The 22,378-nt window shown below is 43.2% G+C and overlaps 1 protein-coding gene across 2 annotated transcripts in view; it reads left to right on the forward strand.

Moving 5' to 3' along the window:
* The window catches only part of GFOD1 (glucose-fructose oxidoreductase domain containing 1), a 69,640-nt gene that overhangs the window by 14,344 nt on the left and 32,918 nt on the right, over positions 1–22,378 (forward strand). The window contains exon 1 of one of the 2 annotated variants that reach the window (XM_040547938.1): positions 16,685–16,825. The exons of the other annotated variant lie outside the window; for it this stretch is intronic. Coding sequence (XP_040403872.1) covers positions 16,810–16,825 — 16 coding nt within the window. The 5' untranslated portion in view covers positions 16,685–16,809. Of the gene's footprint in view, positions 1–16,684; positions 16,826–22,378 lie in introns of those variants that run through there. 2 annotated transcript variants of the gene reach the window in all.

Raw genomic sequence — 22,378 nt, forward strand, 5'->3', positions numbered from 1 at the left:
TACAGTTTGCAGAGCAGCAAGCTTTCGTCAAACCAGAAAATACTGTACTGCTTCCTGCGTGATTTTCTTATATTCAGCATCTTGCATTTGGCTTGTTACCTTCATTTGAAAATAGTGCCAAAGAAAAGAGGCATATGCCAGGGGGAGACAGCTTGGGCTGTTCAGTGATCCAGGCTCTGGGTTAGAGGTAGAAATCACATAGGCTCTCATCTCCCCTTTGTCTCCTTTTGCAGGAGCCCGACACTTGCTGCAGGTTCCTTGAACTAACATGGGAAACCATTCCCGTCTCTGTAGAGCCTCAAGCTGAACAGGCGTAGTGGTCTTTGAAAAATGCACCCTTACCCAGGGCTAGGAAACACCAGCTAATGTTGGACTGGAAGAGGAGGATGCGTTTCAGTGAAAAGATAAGAAGGGAAGGCTGTTCTTGTGGCCTGAGCATGAGATACCTCCCTGCTTAGAAATGAAAAAAGATGCGTATAGAAAGTTGAAAAGGGAGACACGTGTTGCTGACAAATTTGGCCAGAGGAATAAAGGTTGGCAGGAGAGGGGGTGGGAGGGAGCTGGAGCAGGAGGGAAGGAATGTTAATGTAGCTGTGATAGGACTTTGGGGCAAATGGAAGGGGAAGGAGGGTGTAGCTCTGCTCTGTCCCTCACCGGCCGTGGGCTGCATTCCCCACCTCCTTCCGTTCCTGCTGCCACTCTGCACGCTGCTCCCCGCACCCCAAAAGGTTGGGGCAGAAGTTGCTACCCCCAGGATGTGCTGCAGGGTCTCTGGAAGCAGGTGGTGGGATGCAACTGGGGGGGAGACAGCTGAGGCTGGACCTGGAGCAGGGTTTGTGTTGGGCTGGGAGAGGGTGAACCCGGAGGGATGCCAGAGGAGAAGGAAGACGTTCTTGGCTTCAGGGAGAGCTATAACATCTCCAGCACTGAGATGCAGTGAGTTAATGAGCCTTCCTTGGAAGTGAAAGTGCTAAAAAAAAAAAAAACAAACAAAAAAAAAAAAACAAAAAAAAACACATGAAACGAAGTTCCCTTTACTGTCCTGTCTTCAAGCCAGCTTGAGCTTCCCAGAGAAAGACTCTGTAAAAGCTCTTTCCCTGTGGAGACAAACTTCACAGTTCAAGACTGAGTGGAGAAATGAAGCAACCTGCCTGGCACCACTGGCTCCCTGCTGAATTTCTATGTGCGGGCTTGACAAGACATGCTCTGGTCAGGCAGAAATTGCTCTGGGCACCAAACGTAGCCGCTTACTGAGGATATCCCTGTAGTGGTGAGTGAAGGATGAAAATGGGAAAAGGCTCAGTGTGGAAAAGTTAACCTTTCCTAGATGAAAAGGAAGGCAAAGAGAAATTAAGCACAGTTACAGGCTTCTGTTAATTAAACAGTGGCAATGAATATCTGCTTCAGCATCAATAAACCATGAGATATTTGATAAGAGCCTTGTTGAGTAACTTCAGAAGTTTCTGCCAAACCTGGTAAGGTCTGTTTGGTTTTAAGTGACTTGTGATATGTCTGCTTGTCACATAGACAAACGTCCCTTCAAGTATGTGAGCTGTCTTTCCCATGAGTCAGTTGTTGAACACTGTAGACAGCCAACTGGTGACAATTCAGCCTGTGTTTAGAAAGTGGGTGAACATTTGTTGAAAAACCCAGGCATTTGTTTTGGGCTCTCAGGACAAATCTTTCCTCCTGTGCCCTGGGGAGGGAGCAGTGCTGGGCAGAGTTGTGTCAGGGCTTGGTCTTGATTGCTGCCCTCAGCTCTGTGTTGCAGCCCTGCCATCTGCTTTGCTCAGCCATCTCACCCAGCTCCCATGAGGCACCACAAGGATGTATCTATTAGCCGTACCTGTGTTATGATGCCTTCTGGTTTTGGCAGTGGTTCACCTGCAGTGCATTTCAGTTGTGCAGGAAGTGTTGTCACAGAATCACAGAATCACAGAATGGCATGGGTTTGAAGGGACCTTGAAGACCATCTAGTTCTTTCCTTGGGACAGTCTTTCTGCTTTGTGAATTAAAGGGTATGGCTCGAAGCAAAAGAAAAACAGCTGTAAGGATATGGCTGATTCTTTGCTTGAAGAAGAGTAAAAGGTACAGTGCTGCAGTGTTAGTCAACATGGGGTCTGTGAGATACCATCATGTAGGCTGCAGATATGTACTTGCCCTTAAATGCAGCCAGTCAGTCTGCAAAGGGGAAAAATGCAATAATTGAGTATTTTAGGTTTAACTTGACACTTAGATGTTTGCAGTTGACACAGATGGGGAACCAAGATACAAGACAGCTCCATTTTTATTTTTTATTTTTATTTTTTCAGAACTGCCTGGTGGTTGCTGGATTAAAAATTGCTGAGAACCTTGTGCTTGTGAGTTGTGGCCACTTGAGTGTTGTCCATCTCTCACCCTGCTCAAAGCACACGCTGGCACGTTTCTGAATCCTGGCCTTGAAATGGAGAGCTAAGGGATCTGTCACTGTGGCTTGCTTGGCTTGACCCGGGGAGCAGCTTAGCCTTTTCCTAACATGGCTATTTCTAGAGTTTGCATGACTCTGTATAGCTGAGCTATGTTCTTCTCCTGTTTTGTTTTTTTTATCCAAGTCTTTCTCATGTGATTTTTTTTTTTTTTTTTGGATTAGATGAGATTTACAAGAAGAAATTGACGTTACATTTCAAGGTTTGCTTCTGCTATTGCATTGGCCTACTGACACCATATCCTCTGGGGTCAAACCTCTGGGCTGAGAGCCAGAACTTACAAAGATTCTTTTGCAGGGTGTAGGAGTATTTTGTCATTTCACCCGCTATGAGTTCACCCTCTCCCTCTTGTGCTGCTTGTTCCTTATTTCACACTCCACCCCTACACCATGGAAGAAATGGCTGTTTTAGCCCTGATTTTGATACTTCTGCTCAGCCATCTGCTTAGGAGGTATTGATGATACTACATGCAGCTTAATCTCCTACTGACTCATTTTTGAGTTGCCGGTACATCCCTATATGCCATTAAGCCATCTTTGAACCTCACTGTGTCACAGTGGTATACACAAGGAGTAAATCCACTGAAGTCAGTCAAGTAACACTAGCATGGAACTGGAATGACCAGAGAATCATGTCTCCTTTCTTGTAGCTTATGTATAGCAGAGAGGAGTGAAAGCCTGAAGTGAGCATGAACAATTTAGAAATTTAATTTGCCTACCAAAGAGACTGGCCAAGTGTGCTGAGAATGATTTCAGAGACCACAAGCTGATTTGAACTGGGTCCTTGGAGCTGCACAAACAGTGTGCATTATGCATAAACTCGCTGAGCACTGAACTGGGACGTGCAGAAATGTGCTTGCTTCACCTGGTTGGGTGGCCCTCAGAGGAGGGTCTATGCTTTGTAGGGTGGAGTGAAGAGCAGGGGAGGCTGCTGATGAGGATGCTGATTACACCCTGTTTATGTGGGACTTAGGAGCAGTTACAGGAAGCCCATCTGAATTCACTTAAGACTTGTTAATGCTGTGCTTAGAATACAATGGTCAGTGGGGACCAAAAGTTTGAAGCGCAGAAAAGTAGCGCAGAAGAAAAAGCTGCATGGACACAAGCGTACCTGTGCGCTGTGTGCTCAAACACATCTCATTCTTGTACCTCCTCTACCTCACTTGTGGGAAAGAAAAGTAACAGTAGCTTTTATTAGAAGCTGGTGATTGTGGCCTCCTTCAGTGCATTTCTGAATCATAACCTTGCAGAAAACATACCTCACCCAGCAGGAATTTAGCAAATCCAATAACAGGCTTATGATGTTGGGTCTGAGATCTTACAGCTCAGCTGACTGTCGCCTGGCCAGCGGGCAGAGGGCTGCTCTCGTTCATACTGAGAGCTGTGGTATTGGTGTGGAAAGCTTGTGGAAAAACTTGGCATTGTGTGCAGTTCCTTTGTGAAGCATCTTGTCACAGAGGAGTTTGTAGATATAGAAACATGGACTTAGAGCAATTGAGGTGGCCAAATCAACCTCCCCCCCCCCCCCAAAAAAAAAAAAACCAAAAAAAACCTCCAGAACTTGGTCAGTGGCCATTGCAATTTTCCTCGTGCTGTGTTTGTCACTCCTGCAGACTCAGTTTCTGACTGCTTCCTTGGTAGTTGTCCTGCTGTCTGATTTTAATCCAGCAACAATGCTAAAATGACGATTTCTGTCTTTGCAATCCTCCACTACTTTGCCATCTAAGTATTGAGGTTACAACAGTTGTACTGTTAATGTGCCATGAGCAAAACCTGCTAAAAACACCACGATGAGACTGAGAGCAGATTTATAGTGATTTGAATTATTCTCCCAAGTTTTATTTAGTGTTGTGTGTGTGGCAGTGGGTATTTTAGCTGCAACAGGTGAGCAGTAATATTATTAGTCCCATGACCACCTTTTCTTGTGATGTCGCAGTTCATTTTTAAAAAAAAAAAAAAAAAAGGAATGTTCAAACAGAGAGCTGGCATAATTGTGGCATCCTCGAAAAACTAGTCATGTTACATCTTTGGAATAAGCTGCTATGGATTTGTCATGAAAACAATTGTTCAGGTTTGGTGTTATGTCTCAAATAGACAAACTCTTATTGCTTCATACATTCATAGGCATTTGAATAGACAGAAGTGTTGAGGTCACCTAGGCAGTGTCCTGCACACAGCAGAGTTTTCCCTATAGCGTATTTTTGTGATGCACCAAATTTTAAACGTTTTCCTCAGTGGGGATTCTGTCACCTTCCAGAGGAGGCTGTAGTTCAGGTGGGTCACTCCACTGGAAGTGGCAGCTTTGTAGTCAGGCCATATTCTTAATTCAGTTGCATTATTTCCACGTAACTTCAACTTGTAACACCTTAATGAGTCCTCTTCAGTCCTTTATTTCTCCTTCTTTGGGTTCACATCTATCTCTATTAGAGGCTTCTGCATTAGTGTGTCATACCTGTCTTTCAGTGTGTTTGCTGAAATTACATTGTTTTTTACTAATGACTCACATCTTTTGAATCGTGTGCAAATAACATTGAAATGGGTTGGAGGGCTAGATCATCATGGTGGAGAAGCCTGGGGGTAGGTAATCCCTGAAGATGCATTCCAGTTTAAGTCATACCCAAATAGTGTTGTGAAAAGCAGAGAAGCTGCCTGCATGATGCAGTAGCATGTCTGAGCCTGTGGTCACAGTCCATATTCTGGGGTGATACTGAAGATGGAGATCCATCAGGGCATTTAAACTGATTAAAGCCTGCAAAGACAATGCTGAATGTCGGCAGTTACTGTTGTGGAGCTGGATGAATCATGAAAGAAGCAGGCACAAGCAAATTGCAGTGTGTTTTCTCAAAACTTCTGGAATGACTGTGCTGTGGAGTGGTTGTGCGTTCACTCCATGCTGCTGTACGTGGTCTGCAGGATGTGATGTGTTTTCATACTGTGCTGCATGTGAAGCCATCCTGCAGGATGATGCTGGAGCCCGTTGCACCTATTGATCACAGTCATGTCAGGCAGGAGATAGTAGCTCTGATTTTTCGTCTCTTCAGTGAGAATTCAGTCTGGTTTTTTTTTCAAGTCTGGCAGCAGCTCTTGCCATTCAGGTGGGTGGTGTTCTAGCAGTATTTGAGAGGTGATGGAAAAGGATGGTGATTGGATGCAGCTGCTTAAAGACTGTCATGCACTTTACAGGAACTGTTTACTGTTCTCTATCCTGAACTGAAGCTGAAATTTTACAGCACTGAGGCAGAACAGCCTTGAAGGGGGATTCTGGCCTTTCGGAAAGCTTTCTTAGATAGTGCACACTAAGAGGATCTGTAAGCTTTACACTAAGAAACTCATCTATTTTGCTATATGCGGAAGCTCAGGGGTGGACGTGGTATTTTAAATATACAGGTCTTTTTAGTGAACACTTTGAGAGCGCTAGCGTAGATGGGATTCTGCTAAACACCAGTATGGCCGTATTGGATGCTGGGGACACGTCAGTGTGTTCCCTGAGTCGTATTAACACATTATAAAGTATATGGACCCATGGCAATTTTTTATGTATGGATAATTTTTTGTATGGAGCTGGCAATTTCTTTCCTCCAGAATGGTTGCTGAGGACTGACTGAACATGGAAATCAAACTCCCTGTACTTCCAGATGTTTGGATCTTTCTGGACTGATGTGAGTGCTGTGGAAAAACTCATGGCTGGGCTCCACGCAGGAGCAGCAGATGGGCCCCTGGGGAAGCCACTCTCATGCTTCCACCAGCATTAAATTCACAGAACAATAAACTGCAGTTGTTGTGTTATGAGACCCAAATGTAATACATGAAGAATGTGTGGTGCACTAAACCTGTCTGGTTCATACAGAAACTCATGTATAATTCACAGTCTTTGTAAATATGTCAGCTTAATGCCTCTTTGGTACCTATCAGCAAGGCTCTGTTTCCTCTGGGTCGGTCAGACCTGACAGCTTCTGAAACTAGACTCTGAACTGTGAGACAAATGGTGATGAACTCTGAACATTAGTGAATAATAATTAGTTTTGATTGCAGGAAAAAAATTATAATGAAAGCCTTTTTATTTTTTCTCTGTCTCCATGTCATTATCTAAAATCTTCATCCTTGGTATAATGGAGAAACCCTTTTACATTTTCAGTAGAGCGGAGTTACATCTGGGTGTGTACACCAGCACCAGGCTTTGGTTATCCTTCCCTGCAGCACGTTACATGGTGTTTCTTGGGTTTGATGGTTTGAAGTTCTTAGCCATCTAATAGTTCTTTCAGACATTTATTTGTAGTTTAATTAATAGGTATGACATTTTCCTTTGGACTGCAGTTTACATGCAGCCTCCTGAATAAGCGTCACTTGCTAATATGTGGCTGTGGACGAGGCACAGATATCTTCCATACCACAAGGCTCTTGGTAACTGGAGCAACGCACACCTACTTGTTAACTGAACTGCCCAAATTCTGTGGATAAATTAAGCTGTGCTTGGTGTGAAACCTGTGAGAGTACATAATCTGGTGTGGCTGTTGCTTACTAGCCCTTCATTAAGTGAGAGCATAGCCCATGGAAAGCAGCAGTTTCATTCAGTTACTTCTACTCAGAGTAGAAAAGAATTAATTCCCAAAGGTACCAGAGGCACTATGAAAATAATCTTAAGTAACAGCACATTTTACTCTGGCTCAGTCAGAGTCACTGAAAACTTGGAGAGCTCTTGGGCAGTAAATCACTAAAACATGTGGGCCTGGGGGATGCTGATGTGGCCCGGGATGGAGCCAAAGTCCATAGAAGTCTACAGGAGTTGTCCAGTGCATGCAGCCTGCTTGGACTGGGTCCTCAGATGTGCTTTTCAGAAGCAGTCAGCAGTGCTCAGCCTTGTTGGTCCTAACTCCGGTGGGAGCAGGGAAGCCAACACTGAGTTTTCCTGGGCTACTGGATTTAATGTCCTCTTTGAGTGATTTAAAAGCACCGCCAAACTGTGTTTTCAAGTCAGATGTAGTTATGTTCTACCAGGAGTTGGTTTTGCAAGCGACTTAAACTCGGTCAAAAAACTTTTTTCTGTGTTGCCAATGTGAATTGTGTTCCTTCGTGTAGATGTGCCGCAGCAGTGGAGGCAAAAGGTGAGTCTGCATTGCTGAGCACAGCTTTTTGGCTGGAGCTAGGAGATCTGGTGGAGAATTTTAATGCCTGTCTATAAGAAGGGAACTAGAGCAAGAGACTTCAACATCCACAACCTCTCCTAGGGCACATCTCTCCTTAAACTTGAGTCTCTTTCCTGACATCTGGCTTCTTGTGCTGTCCTCAGGCTGCTCTTCAAGACAATTTAACAGCCAACAAGAGTGGTGTGGGAGCTTCCACACCCTGCTGGAGGGTTGTACCGTGGTTCTTCATTCTCTTGAATTCCGATAATTCTTCTCATTGGGAAACAAAACACAACATATCTGCAATAAAAACAAGAGCAAGTCTTCCTGCAAATGCAAGAGCACAAAGGCTGGATGTTCTTTCCCACTGAGGCTATCTGAGCCAGGCAGCCTTTCCCCTCTCTTCAAAGCCCTTGATTTAAGGAAGGAGAGTGATTACGCAATCAGCAAGGATAATGGCTATTTACTTTTGGAAACAATGGGCTTGATGAACTACAAAAACTGACGTAATTTTCAGAAGTGCGTTTGCCTTGGAGCAAACTGGCTCAGTTTGGGATGGAAGTAAATACATTATATTATCTTCATGGGAGGGTGAAAAGTGACATTCTGTTCTGAGATAAATCATGGGGTTTTGTCTTGAGGACTTACATGGCCCTGAGCATGGAAATATGTAAAGCTGGAAAACAATTTTAACATATTTAAAGTAATGAAAACTGAGTTGAAAATATATATTAAAACTTATAATGATTACAAATTGTCAGGCTTACCAAGACAACTTGCTAGGTTTTCCTGTAATCAATTCACAAGTGCTAAAAGTATGGCTTTGCTCTGTCTGCAGTAGGATTTTGTTGTGTATTCATCACTATGTGGAAAACAGCTCCTCCTGTTTAGACATGTCCACTTAAGTTGCAGTATAATTAACATCTCAGTTAAAATGTGTTGGGGCCTGTTTAGGCAAGGATAATAGAGAGGGTGTTATTGTGCTGCTTAGCATATTCTTAAAATACAGGGAATACCGCTGGGCTTGCTGTGCGACCTGGATTGAGTTTATAAACTGGAGGTGGTGATGGGATGGTAGGACTATTCCCATTCCTATCTCAATTCCAAGCCAGCCATGTCCTGTGCTGCATGAAAAGCAGAATGGCCAGCAGGGCGAGGGAGGTGATTGTCCGCCTCTGCTCTGCTCTCATGAGACCCCACCTCTGGAGCCCTGCGTTCAGCTCTGGGGCCCCCAGTACAAGGACATGGATGTACTCTAACAGGTCTAGAGGAAGACCACGAGGATAATCAGAGGGCTGGAGCACCTCTCCTATGAGGGCAGGCTGAGGGAGTCGGGGTGGTTCATCCTGGAGAAGAGAATGTCCCGGGGAAACATTATAGTGGCCTTCCAGTACCTGAAGGGGGCTACGGGAAAGCTGGGGAGGGACTCTGTCAGGGAGCGCAGTGATAGGACAAGGGGGAATGGCTTTAAACTAAAAGAGGGTACATTTAGATTAGACTTTAAGAGGAAATTCTTTACTCAAAGGGCAGTGAGGCACTGGAACAGGTTGCCCAGGGAAGCTGTGGATGAGGACGAACACCCCATTCCTGGTGGTGTTCAAGGCCAGGCTGGGCGGGGCTTTGGGCAGCCTGGTCTGGTGGGAGGTGTCCCTGCCCATGGCAGGTGGGTTGGAACTGTGTGGTCTTTAAGGTCCCTTGCAACCCAAATCATTCCGTCATTCTGTGATTCTAATAACCTAATTCGAAAGAATACGATTTGCTGAAGTTCATTAGCATGTGGGAGAGCCATATGCATAGCAATGTCCATATATTTACTACAAACGAGTTGATTGTTTGGCAGTGTACAATTAGTGGTCCAAAGTGATCTAAGGTCTATGGAAAGTTGACCGATGGATGCAGTTGGGAAAAACAATCTTTCATGCACTCAAACCTTTCTTCAAGTTTCACTTTTTTTTTTTATTATTTTAGTTTTTGAGCATTATGGGAGCCTTAGTGGGTGAGACAAACATAGAGAAACTTCAGCAGACTTTGTTCTTTACTTTTTTTTCAGATTCTGGCCAATGAACCATGCTAAAGCTCATTCCACTTCACTGGTGCATGCTGGAAGAGTGTTACTGAGAGCTTATGTAGTTTTGAGCAGACACTGCAGTAAAATCCCTTCTGACGCTTTATGCCATTCAGGCTTGTGCCAGTGCTGCTAAGTCACCTAAAAGCCTGGATTAAAAATATCTTGCACAGTCAGAGATGATTAATCTATGCTTGGTTTATATGTCTGGAAGAGCAAAAAGTTTTCTTTGGTGGTTGATTAAGCCTTTGACATTTTACAGTAGATAGGACCACACTTGGCTGTGATTACATCCTCTCAACACACAGAAGATGAGGAAGATTTTCTGCATACTTCATCCAGGAGAAATGTCTTCTGCATCTCAGGCTTTCAGGATCTTTGCTATAGAGGGTCCAGGTTCCCCAGTACAGGAGGTTGGAGCATACCAACAGGAACAAAAGCAGGGTGAGAATCATTGTTTTCTACCCTGACAGTCCAAAGCTATCCCCAAATACTATAGTACTGGTGTACTGTAGTGTAGTCGGTACCTTATACGTGAGATTATGACTCAATGTACTACAGTTAGGCTTCACTTTTCCTTGTTAAGCTGCTATGAAACCTGAAATAGTTACACTAGCAGAAACACTAATATCAATGCGGTTATATGGTTATAAAGATGGATTTACACCAGTGTGGTTTACTCCAGTAAGAAAAGTGAAATAAGCTAAACTAAAACAAAGCATGTTAACAATATAACTTTTCATAGCAGACACACTGGGGAATCTGTGAGTGTTTAGGAAAGGTTTTAAGAATTAATCTAGAGTTTAGACTATGCTAGTTTCCTGTTCCTGTGGGTGGCTACTAGTAAGCTAACTGAATTAAATTATGATACACATTCTAAAATATTTATTTTATTTTAAAATTGCAGGTTTACACCCAAATAACCAAGATGAGCAAATATAGTTGTGTATTTTGTTTGCTCACTTCTACCTCTCAGCTCTTTTGGTACACAGACTTCATATATCCAGAACAAGCCAAGACGCACATGGCTGTCCATTAGGTCTTCACTGTTACTGTACATTACCACTCATTGTCGTGCTACACGTTGCCGTACTGTAGGCCATACCTGGCACATGAGCAGAACTCCACCTTGCTAGGCACTGTCAGCACAGAGCAGAAGTCTGATTCTGTCTGCAGAGCTTTTCCTCTTAAGAGAAATCAGTATATAACAGGTGGTTATAGATGATACATGGGAGAGGACAGAGAAGACAACAGCATTATGCATTTTGCATGCCAGATGTCAGGTCTGATAAAGGTGGTGCTGAGAAGTTTACACACAAAAAAATGAACGAGGAAGGCAGTAGTGGTAGGAAAGCATGAAAATGCTTGTTGGAAGGTCTGATAGTTGAGTGATAGTGGAAGGCTTCCCAGGCTGATCGGAAGCAGGAATCAATATCTCCGTAGTGAGTGAGAAATGATAGGGTGAGGATAAGTGACGGAAGCATTGAAAGCAAAGATAAGAGGCTTATGTTTGATGCAAAAGTATGTGAAGAGAACTGGTGCAGACAGCAGTGAGGTGATAGTGACAGGCTTGGAAAGTGATCTCTACTGAAGCATTCTGGATGGGGGAGAACAAGTTCCTCTTTATCAGGACTTGAGGAAACAACGTCAGAGTAACTGAAATGTCAGGTGCTAGAAGCCTGAGGAAGGAGGAATTGCACAGATGCTGCGTAAAAAGTGCTTGCAGGATGCCCCATCTACCTTGTCTGTTAAAGTAGACAAATAAGTTTAAAGTGTGTTTTCTGCTGCTAATTACTCTACTTGTAATTTTGGGAATGGTGGTCCCATTTTTCTCTTAGCTTAACCCATTTTAAGTGAATCATAGAATCACAGAATGGTTTGGGTTGGAAGGGGCCTTAAAGACCACCTAGGTCCAACCCCCCTGCCATGGGCAGGGACACCTCCCACCAGACCAGGCTGCCCAAAGCCCCATCCAGCCTGGCCTTGAACACCTCCAGGGATGGAGCATCCACAGCTTCCCTGGGCAGCCTGTTCCAGTGCCTCACCACCCTCTGAGTAAAGAATTTCTTCCTTATATGTAATCTAGACCTACCTTTTTTAGTTTAAAACTTTTACCCCTTGTCCTATCACTACACTCGCTAAAAATGGCAGAGAGGCATGTTTTTGGTCTGGAAGAAAAGTATCCTCTTGTGGAGCTGAGGAATACCAGGAACAGCTATTAGGAGAAGCTCTGCCTAAGCAAGACATTCAGCATAGTCCAGATGTGCAGACCTAAAAAGTGCATGTCCAAGGGAACAGCTGGTGATACAGGGCTGAGTTGAGTTGTCTCCAGGATGAAAAGTAGGAAGAGGTGAAATCTGATGGAAAGTAAAACATTTTCTTCTACTGTGTTGTGCTTGAGCCAGAGGGTGGAAGTTCTGGGTGATCTGTCCAAAAAACAGACCAACAATTCACTGAGCACTGGAAGTGAGAAGTCCAGAAATAGTTGTTCATCTGTGCATCATCAGTTCAGATACAACTGAATTCATTTGCTGATAAGATCATCCAGAGATAAACTGCAGAGAAGAAAAGCTGCTCAGGGTACAGTAGACCACAGAATATTGGAGAGAATGTTAAGGAGCGTATGAGTAAAGCAAGAGAAATCAGGTCTGGACAATCATAAAAATTAAGGCTTTTATACGTCTCAGGAGAAAACCTGAACAATTGCATTAATGCTGTTGTAGTATTGTCAGGTCACATTAGTGATGCTGGATGCTACGTGTTTAATGATGTTACAGTGTTTTTGTAATACAGAATATAAGCAATCAACGGTTATATTAGCATTCACTTCTTGGCAAACAATTGAATTAACTGTGTGTGACAGGAACGAGACAAGGAAGGTATATGGTGATTAATCACTCACTGCCAGCACTGCTGCTCAGTTATGGGAGTGCAGTGTTTTTTTCTTCTGTTAAGGATGTCAGTAGTAACAAAAGTGGGTTTGATATTGTAATTTTCTTTTTTTTTTTTTTTTATCTTTCTAGACTATATATTTTTGGGGTGTGGGATTGCTTAGCAAGCGAGCTGTGGCTAAGGGAGATCTTCTGGTTCTGATTATATTGCAAGCATTTTGCAACTGTCTTAAGTTTTTGATTGCCAAAACTTAAAAGAAGAGGGGGCTGGGAACAAGGGAAAATATTTGCTGAAGACTGAAACATATGCAGCTTTTTCTTAATGTAAAACCCTAAACACTTACCAATAGCACGCAGTTCTTGAGAAAATGCAATATTGATGTAAAAGCCATACTTCATATTGAAGAAGTAAATAAGCAGATGTTTCAGAAACCAATCTTTAGTCAGCCTACACCCAGTTAAAATACAAAATTTGCTCTGTTACTCCTCTCAGGCTGTCCTAAGGAGCTTACCTGGGTGCTGGCTGGCTGTGATCTTGCCTGCAGGTGTGGCTTACATCTTCATAGGGGATGTGATTGGACACTGAATAGGGTGCAGCAGCAAGACGTATCCTGGATTTTTCTTATAGGTTGGGGACCATGAGGGATATAAAAGAGCACAGGTGGCCCAGCAAAGAGCTGGGGGGCTAGCATGGGAGCTGTTGTGAAAGCAGAAATGTAAGGCTGTTCTGGGTGGTAGCAGGGGACCCTTTACATCCACGGTGTCTCTGGAGAGAACCCCGGGCCACATGGCTCCCTTGCTTGTGTGTGATCACTGAGGACTGCTCACTGATATAGCAACATGAGGATTTTCAGGTAGCTGGTCATTATTTCCCATTTGTCCTGAAGTTTAAACAATATTTTGGAGGTGTTTGTGGAGACTTATCCCAGCTCTTTTTCCCTTTTTGGAAGAAAATTTACCTCCTCCTGGCATAACCGAGGCAAAAAGAAAACACTTTTGAGGAAGGTAATTGCTATGATCCCCTCTTTACTGAGCCTCTCTTTTTTTCCCCTGTATTTTTCCTATTTTGTATTTAGGCATCCTGCTTGTATCTGCAATCACTGGGAGTTTCTGCCCTTAAGAACTGAGCAGTGTAGCATCGTTCAGTCACCTTGTGGTTTCGTTTCGTTTAATATTAAACTTTTGAAGAGGTGAATAAACTCTTAGCCAAATGCAAACTATCAGTATGGCTCGATTCGCTATTCCATTTGTCTGTTTTGTGCAAAGTGAGTGTAAAATGGCTGCCAATTTGACTGGGTGTCACTTTGTGCTCTGACTTATCCACACGCTGGTAGAGAGACCAGTACTGTGTACAATGTAATCCAGTTGTTATAGACAGATACGGATGAGTTCCGGGAACAAGGCTGGCCTAGAAATAGAGGATCATATTAGAGAAAGATCCACATAGCGTATTAAAGTCATTAGATGATGATTTGCTCATGGAACCTCTCATCTTGGATGATCCTGTGTTTGCTGATGGATTTTGCCTCGACTTTGCAAGAGCGCTTAGAGTATATTAATTAAAATGTTAGGTAATATTAATATTGTTAGGAGTGCTAATGCCAGTTTACCTTTCTGTCATCTCGAACTGGCTTGATGTAATTCAGTGCAGATCACTGGTACTCATAGATGTGAAATTTTGATTCTTGTTTTTCTTCCTAACTTCTTTTTCTCTGTTCTTCCTCAGTCTGCTACATCAGTCTAGTCATGGCCATAGAGCTTCTGTCTGCTTGCTCTCAGAGTACAGAGTTGTGCTCTGGTTTCGTTTCTTTAAAAGTAAAAAGAAGGGGAAGTAATTGAATATCATTCCCTTAACTGGAGCCATGTTCTTGTCTGAGCAAAAAGGTTAGCGGTCCTTTTGGGAAACATTCAGGCCAGATTTTCAAGACTTACTCCTGGGAACTTATTCTGCAGCTGGATCTCCTCTGCCTTTGTAAACCTTACAGAGAGTACTTCTAAAAAGTGTTGATCATAGAAATGCCTGACTTGTCAAGAAACAGGAGGAATTGTCTTTGGGAAAGCAGTTGTTGGTCCGTTTAAAAAAAAAATAAAAAATCACAACAAGCAACAGTTAGTGAAATCAGATTTCACTCTGCACTAACTGTCCTTGCATATTTATTATATAGTGGTTGTTAGGTATTTCCCATATAGTTCTGTCACTGGTCTACCATTAATTACACAGAGTTTAAATCCATTGACCAAGTCACTGATGGAGGATTCATTGTGGCAGAGAATTTGTCAAAGGTGTTTTTTTCCACTTAGATGTCCGTATATAGACTTTGCATCATTTTTTTTTCCATAGAGGGTGTTTGACTCATGAGTCAGGAGACTTGAAGTCATAGGAAGAAAAGCTCAACCAAACAAATCAGGTTCAAATGCTATTTTTTACCCAGGAAGCAAATGTTCTTAGATGGTTGAGTCTTCCTCAGCATCTGTTGCTCAACCTTGCTTCATAGAGCAGTGGTAGCTTGCTGTTAGTCAAACTTTTGCGAAACTTTGTCAGTGGTCGCAGCAGAATACAGCGGTGATACCATGCTGTGTCCGGAGATTCTCTGAGTCACGTTAGATTCAGGAAACAACAGTATAAATAGAGCTCTCCAAATAGTAGGTTTACATCATCATCATGTGTTTCCAGCTGGGGGATAAATACTTCCTCATTCCAGTGTGATATCACTTTTCCAGACCCTCTCTAAAACTAAATATAGTCACAGAAAGTGTCACTGCACATACTAAAGCAACTAAAGCAGTTGAGTCATTTAAGACCTTGGAGAATTGGCAAGAATATGCTGTATCATCACTGACAGTCACAGAGGATGACTTAATGAGTAAAAGGGAGGTATGGTCTTGTGGTTAAAGCGTGGGTTTGTAGGTCACTAGTTCTGTTACATAGGGACTGGCCTTGCAGAGGTGAGACTGTCCATTTGTCTGTCTGTTGATACTTAGACTGACGAATTGCAACCCATCGCCAGGATATCTGGGTATGTTTTACGTGGAGTCCCCAGGCAGCTTCATGGCATTTCTGGTGGCTTCCACTTTTACAAACCAAGCTCCACTGGCAGTGGAGTTCCCTTCTAAAGGGAATGGTAAGGAAGGAGGGGGATCCCTTGGTCCTGATTTCAATGGCTGCAGAACACGTTCGCTCGTTTCATCGCTCAAAACACCTGAAACAACAGCGCTGCAGGATCCTGTGCTGAGCTCTTAAATTCAGAGTCATCCAAAATCAGTGTCTGCTCCTGGAAGTGTTGATTTTAACATTGCAGTTTCCCGTCATTACGAGGAGGCATCAGGCTGAAGCAAGCAAAAAATAATAAATAAAATAAAACATGATGAGGTATTTGAGCCCTGTACAGAGGTCAGTAGCATTCATTAGATCAAAAAAAAAACACAACGGAGTGGCCATCTCAATGAGCGATTGTCCTTACACCTCATCATTATAGCTGCTCATTTCCCTGCCTTAATAATTCTGTCATTACTAACCATTGCGGCATCTTGTTAGCTGTTCTTACAGTGCAGTCCAGTCTCAGAAAGCAATTAATAACCACTGTCTGTAGATAGCATTTTGAAATGATGGGATGGTCCCTTCCAATCTTTGGATGTGAAAATACAGGAAAAAAATTACTGTTTAGGCCTGTCAGATGGCCAGGAGACCTAGGAGTCCAGAGAGAGCAGAGCTATGCAGGGCTGGCAGCACCACCATAACCTGGGGAGATCTTGGGCTTTCTGAAGCTGGACTTTATGAAGCTGGGCTTTTTGAAGTTCCCTTACCCACGTCTGTGCCAGAGAGATGTACTCTTTCAATTATGTGGTTAAATATTCCGGATATACAGAAATGGAAGGTCACTTCTGAAATTTTGCACTGTAGCTTGCAGATGTAAGGACACATCTTCGTGGGAAAAACAGCTGTCAGGTGGCATTTCAGTCTTTAAGGCAAGAACTGAATACATCCTGCTGTTACAGTTCACACTTCTGTGGATTGCATTCAGTGTGAATCCTTCTCATAATTCATTTGAATCTGGCAAATACATATGTTGTAAAGCTCATAAATCCCAATGCGGGCATTTCTGATCTTTTATTTTATTTTTTTTTTCCACGGACAGTGGGAGCTCATTCGCCAATTTCTGAACTGCTGGCTTTGCAGAGCTGAAAGGTGCCATTTGTCAAAAGGCACAAAGGAGCGCTGCCCGTGCTCGCTGAGTCAAGGGAGGGAGTACTACGCTTGCTGTCATTATGGGGAAGTTCACGGGTAGGTAAATGGTAATTTTCCAAACCAGAATTTGGCACAGTAGAACTAACTTATTCTTTCTCTTGAACAAAAAGACTGTAGAGCTTTTATCAAGCATAGTGATTTGCGCTCTCTGATATCCAGCAGGAAACAAATTGGGAAAAAGAAAACACAGCAGTGGCTTTGCCCGCAGTTCCTGCTTTTTGCTCCCAGAAGCTTACCATTATTTGTGTGTTATCTAGGTGCTGAAATGAAAACGTCTTCCTCTTCAGCTTTTGGGTTGTCGTGTCTCTTGTGGTAACTGGTCTGTGCATGGCATGAAAAGGCCTAGTGTGCATGGGGAATCAGTTCAGCCCTTCAGATGTGGAGAGGCTGGGAAACGGACAACAAAGGCTTCTTGTGAATTGCCAAGAAATGCTTTGCTATAGTAACTAAACAGAGATTAATGTTAGTGCAAAAGCAGCTCTGATGTGTTCAGCTTGCAGAGCCCTGCTCTGTGTCACAGCAAAGATGTTTTTATGCCGCGTCTTTTCTGGTGCCCTGCCATGTGGGCCATGTTGCGCAGGCGGTGGGTAGCTGGGTGAGACCCCAGCTTTAATGACGATGCCTGCTGCCCTGGGCTGCATCCAGAACAGTTTTGGAGGGGTTTGGCATTTGGTTCTTTTCTCTTGGTAAGGTAAGTTGGGCAGTGCTTCCAGCTTCCACATTGCATTCCTGCTTGGTACATACTTTCTGTGTCTCCAGGGCATCACTTGTAGAAGGAGACAGTGCCTGGCGGGAGCTCAGGGAACAGGAATACTTTGGGAGTTTCATAGCTGGCCCCGTTTCTTTTGATGTTTGTTTGCTCTTTGGAAGCTTTCATGTGATGCAGGGACTAGCAGGATGTAGAACCATACGATTTGGTCAGCCCTGGATTATGGTAGCTTTTGTAAAACATTTTAGCCTTGAGCAGCATTCATCCTCTTACCTTCCCTGGTTTGCTGTAGGCTGTATTCAGAAGGTCAGTGACCTAAACTAGTTCATTATTTATTTTCCTGTAGCATCTGTAGTCTCCTTTCAAGGCCAAAGGACTGTATTCAAAGTCTGTAAATGTATATGTTCCTTATGACCTTGAGCACAAAGACAGGCCAGGAGGAAGTTGTAGGTTAAACAAAATCAGTTAAATCTTAATGCAGAAACATATTCTGATGCTGGAAGAAAGAAATAGCGTGAAGCCATCCAGCTCTTCTAGTGGCAGAGCTTTCATCATTAGAGCATTTTCAGGGCAGTGCATTCGTAAGAGTCTGCGAAGCAAGGCAGAAGCAAATTATCTATCACCTCATATCCATTTGAACAATACATGTTCAATCATCAGGAGGTTTCTTCTGTCTGTTCTTCCAACTAGAGCAGCCTCAGAGCGAGCCCTGCATGCTTCCAGCAAGAGACTTCTCTAAGCAAACCACAGAACAAAACAACTAAAGAGCCCCTTTCTCCATGTAGTTTTTGGGGAAAATCTTTTTTTTTAAACAAAGGGAACCAAGCCAGTAGTGTCTGGAAGGATGTAGGCTTCCTGCTGAGATGTAAATCACTTTTGATTCTGTCTGGAAGATATATTCTGGGAACAGAAATGAGTGTCTTGAGGAGCTTGTGAGGTGGGAGGAGTGGGTGGCGACAAGTGTTGCATGGTGTAAGAGGATGGCGGCTCTTTTTACACACTGACATTGCTGTGATGGGAAGGAGGAGGATCTCACCCTGGCACTGAAGGGGCACTATCTCCTGGGAATTGAGTCAACTTGGAGAAAACAGGTTAAAAGGCTTGCCTGTGGGTGTTATTTTTGGGTTATCAACTATTATATTTGTGCTGTGTTCTGCACATGGGAGCCCAATGCGAACTCAGTGTATTCCATAAAGTGGAAGAAGAAAACAGGACCTACCGTAGCTTATGTTCTTATTTGTCATGTTTTTCTATTTTTAAGATGTCTTTCTTGCCAGTGTTGCTGTCTGAAAACCCTGCAGAAGCGTCTGGGAGGTGGGCTGATAATGCATATGGTGGCCTTAAAAGCAGAAACAGCAAATGGGAAGAACAAAAAAAAAAAAAAAAGAATTTTTGTCCATCTATACTGTTTTCCATCTATAGCACAGAATATGTGAACTACTGATGATGACGACAGCAGAGGATCACCAATTTCACAGGCAAAACTGTACCTTTCCCTATGGCACGATTTCTAAAAGCCTGGCTTTTCACAACTGTCCTGCCCAGGAATCCTCTGCTGGTCAGGGCAGGATTCAGTAGACAAGCCCGAGCACACGTGGTGCTGGTTACCCAAGCAGGGTGCGATGATGCTGCGTGGCCGGCGGGTGTATCTGCACTAGTGGTACGATAGTACAGACAGTGACATCAGTAAGGGCATAGCAGCATGGGCTTCGTGGAACACAAGGTAACAGGTAGTATGAACGATACCTGGTAGGCTGGTACCTGGTAGGTTGCTACCCATGATAAAGCCTGCTGTGACTTCTTCAGAGCCTGCCTGGAGGTGGCTGCAGGAAGTCTACATACTCTTTCGTATGCTGTGTAGACACACAAAGAGGATGGTGCCTGCACAGGGAGGTGAAGGCGGGGTGGTAGTAGAGAGAGATGCCAGCAGCAGTGACTGGAGAGACAGTGGTAAGCCTCTTCACTAGCCTGCCTCACTAAGTAGGGTAAAACTAGCTTAAGAACAGCTATGTTTGCTGCAACAAGACCTCTCACAGACATGTGGTGGAACCCTGATGTTTTTTTCTGCCTAGAGCAAGGCAGAAAACCTTTACAATGTAAATATATGCATGATCCCCTCCTTTAATTCATTCTTTTGTAGTAGTGGGCTAATCTTCCTACTGACAATAGGTGATACAGTAGGTCTGGATTCCTCCTGATTTCCACCAAAGAATCAAAAGGAAGTCATAGGTATTTCTCTGGCATCCAGGGAGCTTAGGGAGCCTCAGGGACTAGTTACAAAAGGTGTTGTGTGTTTTAACCAGCTCTGAAAGGGGATGGCTTCATTCTTGTCATCTTTGCCAGTGCGATACCGGTGAGGGTGCAGTGGTGTGACCAAGAGGAAGATAAATGAAAGGGACTTGACCTTGGTTTGGGTACTGCAAGTACTAAACTTCTTGAAATGTCAGTCACTTCATAAACAATCTTAGTAAGTTTGCATTTGAGCTGGTTAAGGGTTGTTTTAGCTACATAGCAAGTTATAAACTTTGCTCACTTCAACCTAGGACTCTATCCTGATTTGGTCAATGTTCCCATACTACAGAGCAATTCCATTTTAAATAACCTTCTCTGTACCCAAAAGCAATGAGGTGTTTCTTTGTTTATTCTTCTTAATGTAACACATGTACAAGCCAGTAAAGTAAAAAACAAACAAAAAAACACACAAAAAAGTAAAAAACAAACAAACAAACAAAAAAAAACAACCACAAGTACAAGCCAGTAAACCGTGGAGGTTTAAGATGGTCCAAAGTGGGATGAATCAGAGTTTTCAATTATGTAGGTCACACTCCTTTCACCATGACTCAGAAGTTAGTCTTTTTTGTTGTCTCTGGGTCTATCTGGATTTGACAGTAAAGTTCTTCAGCTTGAACAAACTGGCTTCAAATAAATGTTCATATGACCAAATTACACATGGAGCCAAAGTTTGAAGATTCATTTAATATGTAGACAGCAAACGAGATATGACTAAGATGATTTTTCCTAAAACTTAAGCTGAAGTTTGCTTGAGTTGGTCTTTTGCAGTAAGACTCCCACTGACCTATTCTTTGCCCCTACCATTATGCCAGATGAAGGATAGCTAAAATAAGAATGAGGAGAGCCACACAAAAATTGTTCTTCCTGTCACTGATGCCAGTCATCTGTATGGAAGGCCACTAAGCATAAACAACTCCTTTGTAGGATGGACAGTGTCAGGCTTGTACAAAGCATGTACAAAGGCTTTGCATGCCAGGTAATTATTACAATAGAAAAACAGTGGTGGAGTCAGCAAGCGAGCTATTCCTCCATGTATGTCATCAGACATCTGTTGAAGTTCCTTCTCAGTGTCCTCCTGCTCTTATTGTTCAGAGCATGTAAGCTCCAGGCCTGGCAGGCATGTTTGTAATTACTGTTCCTAATGTCATCCTGATGCTGCTTGCTGTGCCACGGAGAACATGTGTTCCTGCAAAGCTAGGCTGTCATGTGGACCGCTCAAGGGTGCAAATGAACTTTAATCAGGCTGCTTTGGTATAAGCCCGTCTCCCTGCAGAATGATAAAAGGAAAAAAAAAACAAAACTTTATAGCCTTGCTTTTCAGTAGGTTTCATGAATATTGGCTGCTGCCTTTATGGATGCCCATTGACAGAGACTTCTTGAGCAGCCACAACTGCAAGTGAGTTAATGGTTGCTGTGAAAATCAATCCCAAACTAGCAGCCACCTAGCAATCAGGCATAATCAGGTTAAGAAACACCCAAGTGTGTCACACCTGGGTTCACATCTGGACCTGGATATGTTGTTCAGTGAGAGTGCAGGGGCCTGGCTGCTGCCTGCAGTCTTCTCCCTTGTAGTCTCCTGCAGACACAGTTCTTGTATTTGGTATGTTATCAGGAACATGCCTGCCTGTTCTGGTTGTTTATGGACCCATTGTCCCTGGGTTTGTTTAATCCCTTTTTGAACCTGCTGATTCTGTCTGCCTGGGGCAGATGTTGCAGGTCATTGCTGTGGCAACAGGTTCCAGAAGTTCACCACCCGCTCAGTAGAAATGTGCCATCTTTTATTAATTTTTTAAATAATTGTAAATGGTTTAGTTTCTTGCTAGCTTAGGTGAATGCGTCCTGCATCTAACATTATTAAATGCAGTGAAAAGCAGTCCTATGGATACCATTTCCACTGCAGTAAACCTTGATCGTATCCCCTATCAGACTTCTCCTTTTTAAGCAAAAGACTCCCAGACTTTTCAGTCTCTTCATAAAGCAGCTCCTCTGTCCCCTTAATTATCATAGTTGCCCATCTGTGTAACTTTTGTGCTTTAAATGCAGAAAGCAGAAATACTCAAGAGGCCCTTAGTCTTCATGAAGATGGAGCTTGAAGGTGGAACTAAGACCCTCCAGAATTCACTGCACAGAAGAACCACCAAAGCTACCAGTTTGAATGCTCGCTGGACGTTGACATGCAAATACATGTCAACGTAAAAACACTAAAATAATAGCAGTTTGTAATGTGTTTTCTGTTTCATACTGTAAATATGAGTGGCACGTTAGAGAAGAAACAAAGATAGGGTGGGTCAAAATAAGACAGCACTACCTCACAGTTTCTGAACAAAATGGTTTAACACATGGTCCTAGCCCTGCAAACACTTCCAGCTGTGTTGTTACCAAGAACAATCATGTGAATTTGCAGGGACTATTCATGGCAGTAAGCAGCATTGTTGCATCTGAACCCGTGATGCTTATTTGTGTACATACACATGTGCATATTAGACGTAAGGGTTTTTTTGAACACAGCCTTTTTTTGAACACAGCCTTGTGTTCTGCCAATGTAAATGTCAATGCCTTAAAAAGGAAGAATAAAGACTAGCTTACCT

The sequence above is a fragment of the Cygnus olor genome, chromosome 2 (assembly GCF_009769625.2).
Source record: "Cygnus olor isolate bCygOlo1 chromosome 2, bCygOlo1.pri.v2, whole genome shotgun sequence".
Taxonomy (NCBI): Eukaryota; Metazoa; Chordata; class Aves; order Anseriformes; family Anatidae; genus Cygnus; species Cygnus olor.